This window comes from Podarcis erhardii (assembly GCF_964252035.2).
Source record: "Podarcis erhardii genome assembly, chromosome: 1".
Taxonomy (NCBI): domain Eukaryota; kingdom Metazoa; phylum Chordata; class Lepidosauria; order Squamata; family Lacertidae; genus Podarcis; species Podarcis erhardii.
The window spans coordinates 107080868-107098149 of NC_138497.1; the positions used below are offsets into that span (position 1 = coordinate 107080868).

Consider the following 17282-nt stretch of genomic DNA (forward strand, 5'->3'; position numbering starts at 1 on the left):
TAACTGGGAAGGGCTTTGAAACCTTGCGCTGCCGTTCGACTGGGATGCGGGAATCCTTGCGCGTATGCGGTGGATGGAAAGAAAGCAAAAATAAAATAATTAAAAAAAAAAAAGCCACCGCTTTTGATGGGCTTGCTGAGGCATTTGGGAGATTCCCCGCCCCAACTGCCCGCCCCCCGCCCGAAGTAGTGGCAGGGGCCATAGTTTCTGGCCACGTGTGGTTTGTGCCCCGATGGGGGGGGTCATTCACTTGTGGCGCAAGTTTTGAGCAAAGCGCAAGGGCGCCAAGTTCTGCGGAAAGGAGCGCTCTCACCTAGGGGTGTATACTTAAGGAGGTTGAACTCAACAAAAGAATGGCCAAGGGGTCAGGAGAGCAAGGTGGCAAAGGAAGGAAGGAAAATCGGTCCAGGATTTCACTTTCCACAAAGGGAAACAAAATATCCAAATCTGTCAGATACGGATATCAACTCTCCACCCGATTTCCTCAGCTATGCAGGCTTCCCCCCCCCCCCCCATCGTGTTGGAAATTATCTGTGTTTGAATAAAAAAAAATCTCTTTAAAATAAAAATCATAATGGCACAGGGCGAGAGCGCCCTTTTTGCTTACAGCATGAATAAAATCCCTTTCCTCGCAGAAGGCCAGGTGGGTTGATTTCTCAAAGGTGGAGGAGGGAGGCCGTTTGGCCCGACCCCGCCCTGCGTGCTGTGGCTCATTACGCACATCTCCTTTGGCTGTGAGAATGGAATGGTCCGCGGGGGTCGGGATAGGTGCGGGAATCTCCGCCGTCCAGCGGCCAGAAAAGGTTGGGCAACGCGGAAGGGCGTCCGGCGCAACAGGTAGGGCAGCCTCAGCTGCGACCAGTTGCCCAACCGGGTCTCCCATTCGGGGGGGCGGGGAGAGGAAGATGGCTCCTCGAGCGCCCGCCTACTCACTCTCTGGCCCCCTTTTGCGCCGGGGAAGGAAGCTTCCCTGTGTTGTGATGAGGGCGGATGGTCACGTCTCCGGTCCCCAGGGGCCGCCCGAGGCCCCCGCTGTTATGACATGGGCCAAGGGACAGGTCTGGCAGGAAGGAACAGAGAGCGGGACCACGAAGTCGGTTTCCCTTATCCAGAAATCTGCTTGGGGTCAGAGAGAGTAACTCACCGGTCATACACTTCCCCAAACCCTTTCCTTCCTTTCCGGGTTAAGTCCCATTCAAGCTCATGGTAGTCAGTTCGCACCCCTAAAACACACACACACACACACACACAAACACACACAAAAAACTTCTCTCGGGGTAAATCCCGTTCAGCCTAATGGGAATCCTATCCCCGAGGCTAGCCCCCATTCAAGATAATGGGAACCAGTCGTGCCCCCCAATCGCTTCTTCCAAGTTAATCCCCATTCAAGATAATGGGAAGCACACCCACTGCTTCCCTCGGGGGTAACCCTATTCAGGCAAATAGGAGTCAATTACCCCGGGGTAACCGTACGCAGGACTCGTGACCAGGCTGGCAGCCTCTGGAGAGATCTGCGACTGGGAGAAGGGCCTATTTATTTTCCGCACAAGTGGATCCTTAAATCAAAAGCTCAGGCGAAGCACCTCGCTGCGTCCCCAGCTTTCAGGCCGAGCCGAGACAGAAGCTCGCTCAAGTACAAAGGGAATTATTCCCTTTGCAGCAGCTTCCCCTCTAGCCCCGCCAGAGGTAAGGCTGCGAACTCCCCAAGGCACGGGAGAGTTCAGCCTCTGGCCTCCAGGAGGCCGTGGCGGTGGGGTGAAGCGCCCCATGGAAAGAGCCTCGGGGTCCTCTCCTAGCCTTGCTAGGGCTGCCCCGTCCTGGAAATGGAACTTTCTTCTTACCTGTTCAATTGCATCCCTTGGGTGGGTGGGTTGGTTGGTTGGTTGGTTGGTTGGTTGGTTTGTTTGTTTGTTTTTACAGGAAAGGATCTCCGCGTGCAACGGAGCTCTCACATGCTTTGTACTCCGCATTAGTTAATCCGGAATACTTACTACCTGCTCACCTTCCACGCCACGAATTGGGAAGGGTAGGCAATAGTCCCCTTAAACCTAAAAGCCCTGCATGCAAAGGGGATGAGGGAATAATACCACGCTTTACCACACCATAATCTTCCTTCCTTGCTCATATTACTGCAGTATTTTCGGGGGGTGCTGTATCCACGCTGGCCAGGCATTTTCTGAATAGGAGCCCCTGCTTTCGGTAGGGTGGGTGGCATTGTCGTGGGGGAGATTTAATGGCGATAAGGACTCAACAAAATTCTAACTTCCTGGACAATCCCCGGAGAGATTGAGGAACTCCGCGGGCTGCCCTCTCTTAAGATGTGTTGTGCAGTTAGATTGCCTTTTTCTTTTCTGGCGGCCAGGAGGGAGGGGGAGATTATTGGGGGAGGGGAACCCCTGGAACTGAAAATGTAATCCGCAGTCCTTCACAGTTTCCCCTCTGCGCGCCCAGGGGATTGCGAGGGGGTGAGGGGAGAAGGGACTATCGGGAGCGCCTCCCCAGGGCTTTGGGGAACTGCGCGCTGTCTCCCCAAGGTGATGCGCCTGGGAAAGATGCCTCTGTCTCTCCTTCGCTGCCCTCCCTCCCGCGCCGTGTAAATAGACGGAGAAGTAAGTGATGGATCGGCCGCTCCAAAGAGAACCTGTGCGCTGGAATTGCCCCGGGGCACAGAGCGCCTCGACGACATTCCATCGGGGATGGAACGTCCCCATAGCCAATCGGGAGAGAGGGCACTGCAGGAAAGCCTTGGGATTGGCCAACAAGGAAAACAGCGCAATCCTATGCACTTCGTGGAGCTCACTCCCGGGTAAGTGAGTGGGTGCAATCCTATACTCACCTACCTGGGTGTAAGCCTCACTGAACTCAATGGGACTTGGTTCCGAGTAGACGCGCTCAGGAGGTAAATTCCTCGCTCCTGCGCCCAGTCATCCCAAGACCAAGGATGGAGACAGGAAAAGAGGAATCTGAATTATACTGAGCCAGATCCTTCCTCCATACCTAGCCCAGTATTGTTCGCACTGGCAGGCAGCGGCTGTCCAGGGTGTCAGTCTGAGGCTCTTCCAAGTTCTACCTGGCTCTGCTTGGGATTGAATATGGGGCTCTTTCCATGTGGGGAGCAGGTTCTCTGCCACTGAACGACGTCCCTTCCCCCAGATTTCTCTCTCTTGGAATGGGATTTATTCCTGTTCCGCCCCTAGGTTTCCTCTCCAAAGTTCACATGCCACCTTCCACCTTTCTCCTCTGAAAGGAGAAGAATCCGCTTGCTGTCTGGCTGACATGCCCAGAAAGTGCGCGCGGGCGGAAGCAATGACCACTGCTCCTGTGATCCAAAACAGACGTGCCCATTGATGAAGGGTTGTGGGGCTTCTCTTCCTTAGAAGAGAGCAGGGAAGGGAGGGGGCGGGCTCTCTTTACCTTCCTCCTGAAATAACCCACATTCAGTTCGATAAAAGCTCTCCCCACAAAATTAGGCTAGATACATTTCCCGGGTCAAGATCCTCTCGTAAAACCACTCTCTCTTTCCGCAATACTGCTTCCCCCGCCCAGAGACTTATTTAGGGTCGGGAGTAACTTGCCACCGCATCCCGGAACTCTGATTGAGAAAGGGTTGGGGGGAGGGCGAGGGAAGGGCGCAAGTAGTTTTCTTTTCAAATGCCCAAAGATGTCATTTATTTAAATCATTTCTTGCGTTCTTCGTAGCGCGCTCCCTTCAGAAGAATCTTTCACTACCACGTTAATAAGCTGCGTTGATTCTTTTAAAAATAATAGCAGCATTTTATTCAAGGAGGAATTGCAATGCACACCACAAGACTAATCTACAGAAGCTAAAACTAAGAGCATCTAGAGGCTTAGCAGATCAGATTACTGAAAACCCGGATCCTAAAGACTTCGACAAGAGATGCAACCCGATCCTAAGCTTATTATGGACTCGGCCGTAAATCCTGCTGAATGCAATGGGGTTTTATTCCAGAGAAAGAAATTGGAGCATTCATTTCCTATTCTCTTTATAGTTAACTGTTTCACAGTTAACTTGAGAGCCAGCCCCTTCGAACTCTGTGGGACTTACTTCCGAGTAAAACACGCTAAACATTTCGTTGGGCCCGGGCACACATGCACACACCGTTTCCAAGATCCATCTCTCCAAATTTAACCCCTAGGGAAAGGGAAATAACTACTCCAGTTCTAAATAAGTTCTCAGAAGAAAGATACAAGCCGATCCTAAGGACGTTTATTTTTGCAGCACAACCTCCTTGAACTCAGCTGCCTGGTGGACCTGCTTAGGATCGGGCTGCAAATCTGACTATGACGAGGCGCGCGCAAGAGAGAGAGAGAGACATACAAGCTCCGTTGCAGAAGCCATTTAACCAAGCGCAATCTATTTCCCTTTATCAACGGGCCATTTAAATAGCAGCGCATGTGACCCTAGACTTCTAGTGGCAGGGTTGAAATAAGGGGGCAAGAAATCTGCAGAGAAATCAAGCAGAGGAAGAAGAAGGCAGCTCGCGAGGTCTTCGCCTCGCCTCGCCAGTCTCCACTTGAGACTGCAAGTTCCGTCTCCGAAATCACAGCACCGCTTTTTAACATTCAAAAATATAACCCTCACAAGAGCAACAATCCCAGCAGCAGCAAAAAAAAAAAAAAAAAAAAAAGGTGCTGTTTATTATTAATGTCACTGCCAGCTCCCTATATGGGCGTGGAGGCTGCCCTTTGATTAGACAGAAAAAAGACTGGATTCTGTTCGTTTACATGGATTTATTTGCTGTAAACATTAAAATTGTCTTTCTCAAAGAAAGAGTTTTTAGGGATAAAATGTCCAAGGCTAACTGTCATACACCATAACGGAGAGGGGCGGGGGTGGGGTTGTGGTGGAGAGGAGGCAGAAACTTAAGGAAGTGCCCTCCTGGAAATATACAAAGAAAAGAAAAAGAAAAACTACAGAATATGGCATTTTATATATATAGATATATATTAAAAAACTTCCTTACTGAAATGTAAAATAATATATTAACCGACAATTTTAGACATTTGTTTTTCAAAAAGAAAAATATACACCTTTTCCCAACCCCTCACACCCCCTCCAAAAAAACCCAAAAAACCAAAACCCGAACACTCCCGAAATAAAAATTCAAAGTGCTCAGTTAATTTCCAGGGAGTTCTGTATATGAGATATAAGCACTCTGGAAACGGTGAAAACGCTTGTGGCATGCAAGACTTGGCTCCGCTTCAGACAACAAAATAATCAAGATATAAACTGTTTTCTTTTAATCAGCATCAACAATACATACGACACTTACAAACAAGGAATGCCGGACGGTGTTTACAAAGACGGGAAATAGGGGTCCCTGGCGAAAGGTGTTTGCTTTTTTCCGGGAAGTGGGGCAGGTTGGGGTTTTAGGAAGGAAGAATCTGTTTGGATCTGTGTAACGCGTGTGCCCACTTATTTTACAACTGAGAAAAACGTTCGAGGCTTCTTAGAGAACTACCAATCTTTATAAAATCTAGCAGACTACATAGTGTCTGAAATTACTATTTATAGAATATAGACATTACTGAAATAGCAAGTGCCTATAATAAACGTGGTCCTCCTAGAATGGCCCTGCTTTCTCTCGATTAGGTCTTGAATCGTCAACTTCTATCTATTTATTTCTTCAAGCTCCTTTGATTGATTCTCGTTATTCTTTACTTTCTCCTCCCCCCAACCCAACTCTCTTTTTTAAAAAAATTATTATTATTATCATTAATATTATTATCAGAATCGGTTTGAATAGCTTATTCATAAATAGGCACAGAATAGTTTTTGTTTTCCTTTTAAAAAGAAAGAAAGAAAAAGCCAAACCGCATCTGGTGTAATGTACAATCCTTCGCCTTCTGTCGATTCATGCCGCCCCCGTCTCCCTCCCCACACCTCAACTGGTCGTCTATATATATATTACAGCTTTCCTTTACAGCAGAAAATGATTTTTTTATATATAAAAAAAGTCTTAGGTGGGTTCCCTTAGTACACTCGCCTTCGGCAGCAGCTAAGGCTCAGCTTCCTTATCTCAAAAAGTCCTTCATCATAGCCATCATCATCATCATCATCATCATCATAGCAGTAGGAAATTCTGTTCCCCCCCTCCCTTTCTTTGTTTTGTTTCGGGGAGACCGGGGTGTATGAAGGATACTGTTTGTCTGTTTTAGGCGATAATAAAAAGCTTGTACCATGGGATTTGTGTGCAGTCCAAGGAACGGGATCCAGGGTGCCTATAGAGAGAGACCCCCACCCCCAATGTCCAGTCTCTGTCCTTCAGGAGAGGCCAACCACAGTCTGAAGGGATGGGAGCCCAGCAGCACCCATGGGTGCTCCTCACGGACCAGGTGTCTTAGTCAGGCCCCTTCATCTGCTTCCTTCTTTCTTTCCTTCCTTCCTTCCTTCCATCCCCCTCTCTTCCAGGCTTTGAAAGTTCTTCACTTGGAAAGCTCAGCGGCAAAGAAGAGTCCTTCCCTCTCCCTCTCTCTCTCTCTCTGTCTCTTTCTTTCTTTCGTTTTTTTTTTTTTTTTTCTCTCTCTCCCTCTCTCTCCCTCTCTCTTTTATTTTAAAAAGGTAGCGTGTCCAGGAAAAGTTTGTCGATTATTGCCGGCGGTGGCACCAAGTCTTCGAGTTTCAAGTAGAAGATGCGCTGCAGGCCTTGCGTGCAAAGCGTGCGCAGTTCCGGGAGCTTGCCCAGCAGTTTGGACAAGTAATTGGGCCGGTTCAAGCCGCCGTTGTTGAAAGTCACGTGGTCCTTGAGACAATTGACAATCTTGTTCTGCAGTTCCTCCACCCTCTTGGGTTCCTTCAGGCCGTGCCTCTCTGCAAGAGACAAGGGGCTTATTAGACTGGACGCAGAGTGTGTGTGTGTGTGTGTGTGTGTGTGTGTGTGTGTGTGTGTGTGGCCATCAGGCCTTGCCTAGAAGACGCAAACTTGCAGCTCCTTAATACCAGGAAGAAGCAACTCTCCACTTTAGCTGTGCCCTAGCTTGCAAAGGCTAGGCACTTCACCTGGGTGTAAATCTCGGAGAATCTCTTTTGAGAAGGCACGTGTAAAAATGGCACAGTCCAACTTCTTGAGCACACCGTATCCGGTGTCAACAGACCAGATTGGCACTTTTGAGTGTGCAAGAGGCGAGGGTCAAACTGTGTAGCAATAGCTCAACACGAACACGCACTGTCTGAGGATGGTTTTGTGCCTTGCATTGTCTATATTTGCAATCGTGAGAGCAGAGTTGTTATTCCGGATTCATTCAAGCCAGATCTGCAAGGGGCTAGGGATAAGAAGTCCATAAATATCCTCGCTCAATCCAGCATAAAATGCAGGAGTTTATTGGCGAAGGAGGAATTCTAATGACGAATGTATGGTAATACTGTAGTATCCTAGTAATCAGGTGGAAAGTGTGGGGGTGAGTATTGTGGACTTTAAAAGGCTGGATTAAAGGTTTCTGGTTTATATGGCAATTCTAACTCTGCCTTAGCAAACTGGACAAATACTAGACAGACCGTCTTGGGTTGTAAGATTGCAAGCGAAGTGGGAATTCTGATCTGCATGGCTCACTTATAATGATGGGAGGGATGACGCAGTACTTCTTCCAAATTAATTAATCTGGAGCAAAAAAACCCGATGGGGGGTAGGAGCCCAAAGCTCACCTGTCACCATGGCCAGCGCAGCGATGCAGGAGAAGGCGGAGATGTCGATGTTCATGTTCTGCAGGTTGGACGAGAACTCCACGATCGAGTCGATCCATTCGCCGAAGCCGCGGACGCACTGCAGCCGGTGCAGGACCACGCCGTTGCAAAAGATCAGCTTGCCTTCCACCGGGTTGGATCTGCCGGGGGAGTTCACCCAGGGGCGGAGAGACAGAGAGAAAGAGGCAAACAACTAATTACTCGCCGAGCAATAAACGGAGGGCTTAAGAGGCACCTAATTACCGAGGAGTTAATAAAACGCAGCTCAGCGGACCTTGAACGGCTCAGGATTTTCTCATCAGACTGGCAGGCAAGCAGGCATCCACACATCCATAGGCGCGTGCAAACACCCAGGACTGCGCCGCCTCCGATCCCTGCCTAATTGTCCCGGCTCTGCCTCCTTTTGCCTACCTGTAGGCTAACCGCAGGACGAAGAGCTCCAAGAAAGCGGATTCAAAGAGCAGGTCCTGGTCCTGTTTGGGGAGATCGGTGAAGCCGGGGATCTTTTCCGCCCAGCCCCGGATGATTTCCATGGAGCCAGTCAAGAGATCATAGAATTGCTGGATGTGCTGTGTGTCGTCGCCGCTCATCTGATAGTCCGGGTTAGCCTGGAACTGAAGTCGCCATTCCGGAGAAGAAGGAGAAACGGATGGGGAAAGATGGGAAGGGAAGGCAAGTCGGGGAGGAAGGAGAGAGAGAGAGGAAGAGACCCCAGCAATTTAATGAGGTTCTCTAAAATATATCGCCCGTGAAATTGCTAACCCCATTCCGAGGAGGGGAGCCTGGTTTTTATAACAATTAAACCTCGCTCTGACCAGTAAGGAAATTAAGATGTTCCAGGGCAATTAATTCAATTAGGGGTGGTGCTAGGAAGGTGGAAATTGCCGTGGCCAAGAAGGGCTTAGCAGAGGCGCCCTGGGAAAGCGCCCCGAAGGACCCGCCAGGAGGGGAAATCCAAGCAGCCCCTGATTTTATTTTTTTGCCTCTGGAAAGGCGAGTGTCGTAGGATGGGTGCGATGGTGACACTAGGAATGAATCCTCTTGTACACACAGGCCCGTATGTGTCGTGAAACACACACACTTGTATAAGCACATATGTCTAAGAAGATAAAACACATCCACGCAAGTGTCTGTCCCCATCATTTTATTTAATTTTCATTATTCAGACATATACACGTGTGTCGTGTCCCTGTTGGGGTGCAGAAGCACAGAAGGACCGGCTAATAATAATAATAATAAAGCTAGCATTATGCGGTATGGACAGGGAAAGAGGGAGATCCCAATCGGCAAACCCTCCTCTCTCTTCCCCCACAAACCAGAATGAGCCAAAATATATACCCTGAATGAGCTCCCCAAAGCATTTCGGATAAGGAACTCCACTAAGGCCAGTGTATGTGCTGTCTCCAATAATGACTTTGAGGATCAGGCCTAACAGGTCGGTCCTACTCGCCGTTACTTCGAGAGTAGATCTTTCCTGATTCACTTCCCTAAGCATCCTAAGCAAATCCTACGGGAATCAAAGGCCTCTCTTAGAAGCAGATGTGGGCAAGGCGTTGCTTCTAAGGCGTAAACCTCCCCCTCACATCCACCCCTGCCCCCGACCCACACCACAATCCTCGGCCCTGATGTATCTTAAGAGCAGTCCTCCAATATCCCCGCGGTTTCTTGGCAACAGCTTTAGGGCAAAGGGTCTCTCTCCTCCCAAACAGAGAAATGGCCTCGCTACGGACTAGCCGCGTGCTCAGCGCGTCCCCCCGCGAGGCGGACCCTTCGGCGAATGTTGTCTCCAGCTTACCCTGGAATAGTCCAGGCTGGTCATAGCCGGGTTGGAGTCGACATGGGCTCTCACCAGGGCACTGATCAGACTCACCGGGGGCGACGGGGGAGAGGGCTCCTGGGGGCTCTTCGGTTTCGACGGCAAGCGACCCCGCCGGCCTTTTAAACTGTCTGTGCGAACCACTGCAAAAGAGAGAGCTGGTCAACTCGCCCGGCCAGAGAGGGAGCAGCTTTTGAACAGGAAAGCGAAGAAGCCCTGACATCCCTTACGCGACCGCCACTTCCGCCCCCCGGGGATGCAGTGCCCATAATCTCTTCGACGGCACCAGGAAGCCTCCAACACAAAGGTGTTCAGAGTTCCCACTGAATGAATATTCCTTTATTTGCTTTTCCTCTCGTGCGTATGTGCGCGCGGGAGCAAGAGTTGCTTGTTAAAAGGAACCACCAGTGTATAGTATACACCCTTGTGGATAGAAATCTCGACTCTGAAATTGGGATGGAGCGGTGTAGCTTCTGTGAGCCAGGAATGGGCCTCAGCATTTGTTCGGTCTTAGCCAGTGCTATTTTTCTAGAAAAACAGGTGCCGGAACTCACTCTAAACACTTCCCAATTGAGAGGTGCCGGTACTCACCCGAGAGTTCCGGTGACTTATCCCTGGGAGGAAAAAGCCCTGGCATTAGCCATGATATGAATGGCATTCTTGTTTAAGAAAGAGTGCATCTGAGCCTTGGCAAAATCCCAACCCCGCCTCGACTCTCTTTGCCCTAGGATGCCTCCTCCTTCACATCTTAGACGTAAGGAACCTATGCCTGGGTCCCTTCACGTCTAGGATGAAGGCCATCCGGTTCCAGAGAGGGGCCAGTAACTGCCTCTGCTTCTTCGATGTCATCCTAAGCTCCCTGGGCAGTTAAGGCCTCTGCTTGCCTGTTTATTTACTTCTCTGGGAGATTCCCCTGCGAGTCAGTGTGTGTAAGCGCTCGACTGTGGCCTTCGAAGGACCATGGTCCCAGAGCTCTCCGCTATCTTTGCAGGTTTACTGAAAAGCCTCTCCAGGCTTGCACTCGTTTGCATAGGACTGAATAAGGCCCGAACGCTGCTGGGACGCGGACGTTCTCCGACGTGGCGAACGGGAAAGGAAGTGTGCGCGTCCGCGCTTCCTTCTCGCAGCTGTGGCTGGTGGCTACTCCGAGGACCAGCCCGCCCCCCTCCCGCTCCCAGTCATCCCGGCAGCCCCTCCCCCCCCCCGACAAGCGGTACCTTCTTTGACCATGCCGACTGCCAGGCACTTCTGAAAGCGACAGTACTGGCACCGATTCCGGCGGCGTTTGTCCACGGGGCAGTTTTTATTCGCTAGGCAAACATACTTGGCGTTTTTCTGGACGGTGCGCTGCGGAAAAGAGGGGAGGAGATTGGGGTGGGGGAGTCCAAAGGAGGCGCCCTCGGTTAAATTCCCTGCACAGCGCCTCGCTGTTTCCCCCTCCCACCCCCACCCCCTCTCGCTCGCCTTCCCCTTCCCCTCCAGCCCTTCTTCTTTTCCAAGGCATTTATCTCGAAACAAATGGGAAGCGAGCGCGCCGGCCCCGCAGCTCCTTGCCGATGCTTGATATGCCAAGCGGAGGAGAGAGGAGACGTTCGGTAAATACAAATCCGTGGGCATTCATATTATTTACATTCCTCCGAGACCTTCTCTCTTTCAAATGATAAGATTATTCAATCAGAATGGGGGAAATAAAGAGATCACTTAATTTGACCATAGGGAATTCCGTTCCACTTGGTTAGCTTAGACACGGTTCTCTGTCCTAACCAATTTCAATCCGAAGGCAAAAGGCGAGCGCATGCAAATAGCTCCCTTAGCCCGCCCGCTCGGCCTCTGTTCGCCTCTCCTTTAGGGAGAGGAAGGAGGGAAATGGTGTTTGTTGTTGTTTTAAAGAGAGTGGGTTGGGCGACGAAAGCTGCCTGGGGAGGACAGCGACTTTCTGACACATGGACCACAGTTTTTCCTTCCTCTTTTCCCCAGGTGATGGGCTGCCTGTAGAGATTCTGAGCAGGCCTCAGGATGCAGCGTCCAGCGCATTAAAATATTAAAAACCCACCCTCACCCAACAGCGCTTGAATGCGCTCCTAAATTTCTGGTTTGGCTTGATCCCTCTGGTACGCTTTGCGTCGGGTTGGGGGAGAAAAAGAGGTCTGGGGCTTGGCGGCGCTTTCTCTCCCCTGATTCCAAAAGCACGTCTCCGAAATCCTGACTTTTCCTGACTCCCTTGGTCAAGCAGCCGGGCATCTTTTGGCCCTTGTGGTCTCCGCAATGCCCAGGAGCAGTGCCAACAATAAACCCTGGCGTCAGAGGAGCTGGGTGGGGTTTCTTCCCCACTTCTCCCACTTTCATAAAGATTATCCGCCGTAACGGATTGTCCGGCCTTAACATATTCAGCAACAGAGTAGGACAAAAGCGTGGTCAACAAGAAAATAAATAAATAAAGTTGCGCTTGGCCAACTCTTCCGACGGCTGGGAAATGCGGGGTGGGGGAGGGGAACCCCAAATCTCTACTTTTGGCAGAGAGTTTAGACTAAAAGGGGCGATTGTAAATATCTGAGCTAGGAATATTAGCGTCTGGAGTTTCTGAAGCGCATGTCAATATTCCCACGTAGGGAGACTAAAAAGGTGGTTTAAACTGTGACTTTCTCAAGTCAAGGATTCGAAGGAGATTTGGGGACAGGTGAGTCGAGAACTGGTTGGAGAGTTTATGCCGCTTGAATAGGGCCCGATCCCATCTATGCGCGCTGGGACGCCTGGCGCGATTAACAGCTTGTCTCTCTTTAGGATGCAAAGGGAAGAGAACCAGGGCTGAAGTTTGTTCTGGGTTCATGAACCCTGAGCGCAAGGGTGGTGGGTTCCCGATATAGGGCTTCTTTCCTTTCAGGGCTGTCCAAGGCCGGGCGTCTAATGCGGAGTAATCAGGGAGTGGCAATTATCATACCAGGCTAAAACAGCCAGGTGTGGATTCCAATTTGCGGGGGCGGGGCCTCGGCCAAGATTGGGAGAGCGAAGAAGGGATCTATCCATCAGTGCCTTGGAGGAAGGAGCGATGGATGGGCACAGAGGACAGGATAGATGCAGGGGAGGGAGGGATGCGGGGATGGAGAGCTGCGCTAGCGGCTCGGCAGCTGGAGAGACTGCAGGCGAAAAATCTGGTCCTCCTCCTCCATCACCACTGACACAGAAGCCCTCCCCCCGCCCCCAGTCGCGGCTTCATAGCAGCAGCATCTCACCTTGAAGAAGCCTTTGCAGCCCTCGCAGGTGCGCACGCCGTAGTGCTGGCAGGCGGCGTTGTCCCCGCAAACGGCGCAGAGCCCCTCGTTGGAGGGCGAGCCCCGCGAGGGCGGCGAGGGCACCTGGGCGTCCAGGAGCTGCGAAGCGTGCCCGATCTGCAGCCCGGGGAAGCCGACGGCAGCGGCCTGCTTGCGGATGGGGTTGGGCAGGGCGAAGGGCTGCCCGTCGTGGTGGTGGTGATGGTGGTGGGGCCCGCCGGGCTCGCCGTTGAGCGGCAGGGTGTGCAGGGGCCCGTCGAAGCGCATCTGGCAGCTGCCCACCGGCGTGCCGGGCGGAGACTGCTTGAAGGAGAAGAGCGAGAGGCGCGGCACGGCCGTCGGGGCCACCGCTTTGTGCATCCCGCCGCCGCCGCCGCCCCCGACGGCCGCCGCTCCGCCGTAGGCCTGTGCGTGGTGGTGGTGGTGGTGGTGATGGTGGTGGTGGTGGAAGCCGTGCAGGGGCCCCGCCTCGTCCCACACGCTCTGCCCGGGGGCGAAGCCCGCGGTAGGGGCTGGCGGCGACGAGCACGGCTTGTAGTAGACGGCCAGCTCGTCGGGCTGCTGCGGCCCGGCGGCCGGCGGCGGCTGCTGGGGCGGCGGAGGGGGGTAGCCGTGCGAGTGGCCGTGCAGGGGCAACTCCTCGACCTTGATGGAGGGCGGCGGGGGCGGCGGCGGGGGCGGCGGAGGCGGCGGCGGCGGCTGCGAGGGCATTTGGTACAGGCAAGGCGGCTTGACGTCGTAGCCCGCGGCGGCTGCGGCGGCGGCGGCGCCGTAGTTGTCCATGAACGTACTGAAGCTGGGGAGAGAAGTGGTGGCAGTGATTTCAGTGTTGGTCAGGTCCATGCTAAACTTGACAAACTCGGGCGTTAAGAAGTCCGAGCTGTACTCCCCGGCAGCCGCCGAGTGGTGGTAAGCGTAGCTCTGCGTGGCCGGGCTGGCTCCTTGCGGCGAGGACCCGAACTGAGCCTGGACGCAGGGCATGGCTGCAAACGAGACACGGCACAACAACAACAACATGGCTCAGCTGGGGGGTCAGGGTGGTTAGCTGCTGCGCAGCAACAAGCCCCCGAAGGGGAAAACCCAGCCGCCCACACCGCCCGCCCACACCGCCAAGCTCCCTCCTTGCGCCTCCCCCTCCCCACCAACCACCGCCCTCACGTCGGGGAATGGGGTTCGGGAGGAAGAAGATGAAGGGAGCTGGAGGAGGAGGAGGAGGAGGGAAGTGGGAAGTGGGGCAGCAAGGGGAGAAAGCCGGGCTGAGATGGCAGGACGGAAGAGTGGAGGAAGGAGGAAGTTCGACGTGGCCCACCGGCAGGGCGAAAAAAGCTGGCAGCAAAAGGGAGGCTGCAGTGGGGAAGATGGACAGAGAGGGAGGAGGAGGAGGAGGAGGAGGAGGAAGAGGAGGAGGAGGAGGAGACAGGGAGCTGGGCGATGGGGAGGTGGGTCAGGCAGAGAAAGAGAGAGGGAAGAGGTCGTGGCATGTAGAGGTGGGGATGGGGGAGAGAAGAGGGGCAGAGAGGGGGAAGGAAGGACTGATCGTGGGGAAGAGGGATGGGAACGATCCCCTCTAAGCAGAGAAAAGCCCCGCAGGCAAGCCCAACGAGGGCCGTCTGAGAGCTGTCAGTGCTTGAGCTGCAGAGGGTGTAGCCCGCATATCCCCCCCCCCACATTGCCCCAATATATTTTCCCCTCCCTCTCTCTTTCCCTCTCTCTCTGCATATTCCCCTTCCCCTCCCCCTCCCCAAATTGTGCCTAAGCCCATCTCTCCGGACTTGCCCCATCTCTCAGCTTTCAGGTCCCCAGGAAAGGAGCGTTTGGGGATCTGGAGGAGGACGATGGATGGATGCAAATAGCCAGGGACTCACCCACCTTCAGCCGAGTGAGAGGCGTTTTCGGGGGGGCTAAAGGCGGACAGCGTCGGAATTCAATGGAGGGACAGGTTGCCAAGACAGGAGGGAAGCGCTGCGGACTCCAGAATGACCCGGGTGCTCCCTGGAAAGCACAAGAAGAGCGGGAGGGAAACAAACACACAGAGGAGAGGAGAGGAGGGGAGGGGGAAAAAACTTGTTACTCTTTCAGCCTCACTTGGAAAGGACGAGGAGGGGAAGATGCGGCTGCCAAGGGACTCGATCCCCAACCACTGGGAAGAGAGCAGGACTTCCTCGAAAGCCCAAGGCAGGGCAGGTGGCACCGAAAGTTTGGGAGCATTAGAACCTTAATATGTGTGAGCAGATGAGCGTGGAGATGTAAGGGGAAAACGTGGCTTGTGTTAGAAAATCTAAAGTAGCTGTCACGCGTGTCATTTTTTCCTCACTGTATATAACAAAAGTGCAATGAAATCTGCTTTGATTCCACCTCTTACTTCTTAGTAGTGTATGTCTAAGTCTATCCATATATACACGCAGACAGATTATCAAATGCCCCAAGACTGACAGTTTACTCGGAAGTACTTCAGTCATTAGGAAATTAGACACTTAAGAAAATGTCCTTAGGGTGTGTGTGTGTGTGTGTGTACTATAGATAGATACACACACACACACACACTAATTAAATGGCGACACCCACAACCCCCTCCATACCCTTTCCTCTAGAAATTCCGCTGGACTGTAGGAAAAGGAGAAAAACAGCCATAAAGTGAATAAATTAAAAGGCACGCGCGCGCACAATGAGGAAGGCAATTAAAGAGGAAAGCAGCTCGGTCCATGACAGTCCCCGAAGCTGCAGGCGGAACAAGGCGAAAGGGCGCCTAAGGGACGCGCGCGCGCCGACAAAGTAGCAAATCTGAAGAGAAAGGGATCCCTCTCTCAACTCTTCCGGATGGCTTTCGGAACTGACCCACGTCTAAGGGGCGGGAGAGTGGCTGGCTTTTCCCGACCACTACATCCCCAAACACAGTTTCTCTAGATCTACAATGAAAACAGCGTCGGAAAGTTCGCCAACTGAAGCCAGGCAGCCGGCCCGCCAAAGGGACTCTCCTCTTTGCGCCCACTCCAGATCCGTGTCCCCGGCTTGCCTTAATTCGAATTCCATCCGAAGCAAAGATTCTCTTCATCTGTCAGCTAGTTTAACCCCTGGCACCCTCTTCTAATTCTTCCCCTTCCTCCTGCTCTCCTCCCAATTTGGAAGGGATTTCCCTCTCCGGATCGACTCCGGCGCTGTCCCTGCTAGGTCAGGGGGCCGGCATCCCCCCTCCCGGTGTTACAAAGCCGCGTGCGTTACACTAATTTAAACCCCCCCACCAACCTCCGGCAGTAATAAAACCTTGAAAGACGACGACGCGCTGGCTAAGCTTCTCAACTGGCGGAGATCAAAGTCGTTCCCAAGCAACACACATCCGCCCAGCAACTTTTATCCCTCTCCAATTGAACCCTGGACCAAAATCGTAAGAAAATAATAATAATAATATAAAACCCGGCACACCGAGGATCTTAACCCTCAAGGTTGCGCCACCAAGTCCAGAAGAGGCGAGCAGATTAAACCCAAAGTTGACTTTGCCCACCTTATAATAACTGGAAACAGCCGGTTAGGAATATAAAGGGGAGGGCGCTGGTTGGAAGAACCCCCGACCTGAAGGCCGGGCAGCGAGGTCTTTCTTTCTAGGAAGAAGAACATTTGGAGCACAACCTCCTGCACGACGTGTTACTATTTCCTTCCTTGCCCCCCCCCCCGTCTCCAATCTCTCCCCCCCCCCCTCCGCTACTTTCCCTCGCCTTTGAGAAACCCGGGCAGCGCATCCAGATGGCAGTTAAGCCGAGAGTGCCCCCCCCCACCCCCAGACCCGGCGCGATCCACTTACTTGTTGGGTTGTGGCTGTTTCATTCATTCACCGGTGGGGAGTAGTAGCTCCGATTCCCAGGGGCGGATGGGCGAGGTAAAGCGAGCGAGCGAGCGAGCGGAGAGCAAGCGAGAGCGCGCGATCCCCGGCTGCTGCTGCGGCGGCGGCGGCGACGGCGTCTTCTCGGTCGCTCTCTCCGCCTGCCGGGCTGCCTGTCTCCCGCACGTGCGCCCCCTCCGCGCCCGCCTCGCCTCTCCTCTCGGCGCCGGGCGCCACGCACTCCTTCTCTCTCCAGGAAGTGCGGCGCGAGAGCGCAGCGCGGGGCGAGCAAGCCGGACGGACTGGCCCTTGCCTGCAATGTGCCTTTGTTTATGTGGGCTCCCTTTTGCCCAGCCAACATGCACCTCGAGTCTCCAAGCGTCAGTGCACGTCAGTGCCGCCCGCCCAATCAGCCGGGCCAGGGGCTGGATCGCTCCGTACCGTTGGCTAGCGCTCGCTTTGGTAAATTTCCGACGTGACATCACCAAGAGTGGCGCTTTTAAGGTGGGAAGCAACTCGCCGCCTCGCTCGCCTGCCTGCCTGCTTTCCCGCCTGCCAAGCTGGGAGCTGCTTTGGGCCAAAAGAGGGGCAGGGCTCGCCACTTTTCCCTCTCTTTCTGCTCCCCACCCCCCCTCTTCTGGTACACCCCCCATGTCCGAGATTGTAAACAAAGAGGGAAGC

At 53.2% G+C, this 17282-nt stretch overlaps 1 protein-coding gene across 4 annotated transcripts; it reads right to left on the reverse strand.

The window, feature by feature from the left end:
• Positions 1-5247: 5247 nt before the first annotated feature.
• On the reverse strand, positions 5248-16930 carry NR4A2 (nuclear receptor subfamily 4 group A member 2). 4 transcript variants are annotated; one of them, XM_081876966.1, is made up of 8 exons: positions 16584-16930; positions 14653-14779; positions 12749-13770; positions 10736-10865; positions 9573-9661; positions 8114-8316; positions 7664-7842; positions 5248-6832 (listed from the first exon to the last, which is right to left on the reverse strand). In XM_081876966.1, the coding sequence occupies exons 1-8, from the start codon at positions 16608-16610 to the stop codon at positions 6576-6578; spliced, it is 2034 nt and encodes a 677-aa protein (XP_081733092.1). In that variant the 5' UTR covers positions 16611-16930; the 3' UTR covers positions 5248-6575. The 4 variants fall into 4 exon arrangements, with proteins under 4 accessions (XP_081733092.1, XP_081733091.1, XP_081733093.1 ...); XM_081876965.1 differs by having other exon boundaries at positions 9498-9661; XM_081876967.1 differs by lacking the exon at positions 16584-16930 and having other exon boundaries at positions 9498-9661; positions 14657-14782.
• Positions 16931-17282: the final 352 nt, after the last annotated feature.

Bases quoted from the DNA above. Each gene is read 5' to 3' on its own strand.
- NR4A2 (XM_081876965.1), bottom strand. From the start codon at position 16,610: ATGAATGAAACAGCCACAACCCAACAA. The intron at 9,662-10,735 runs GTACCGCTTGTC...TCTCTTTTGCAG, and splicing joins AGTCGGCATGGTCAAAGAAG to TGGTTCGCACAGACAGTTTA. The intron at 7,843-8,113 runs GTAGGCAAAAGG...CTCCCCCGGCAG, and splicing joins GTCCTGCGGTTAGCCTACAG to ATCCAACCCGGTGGAAGGCA.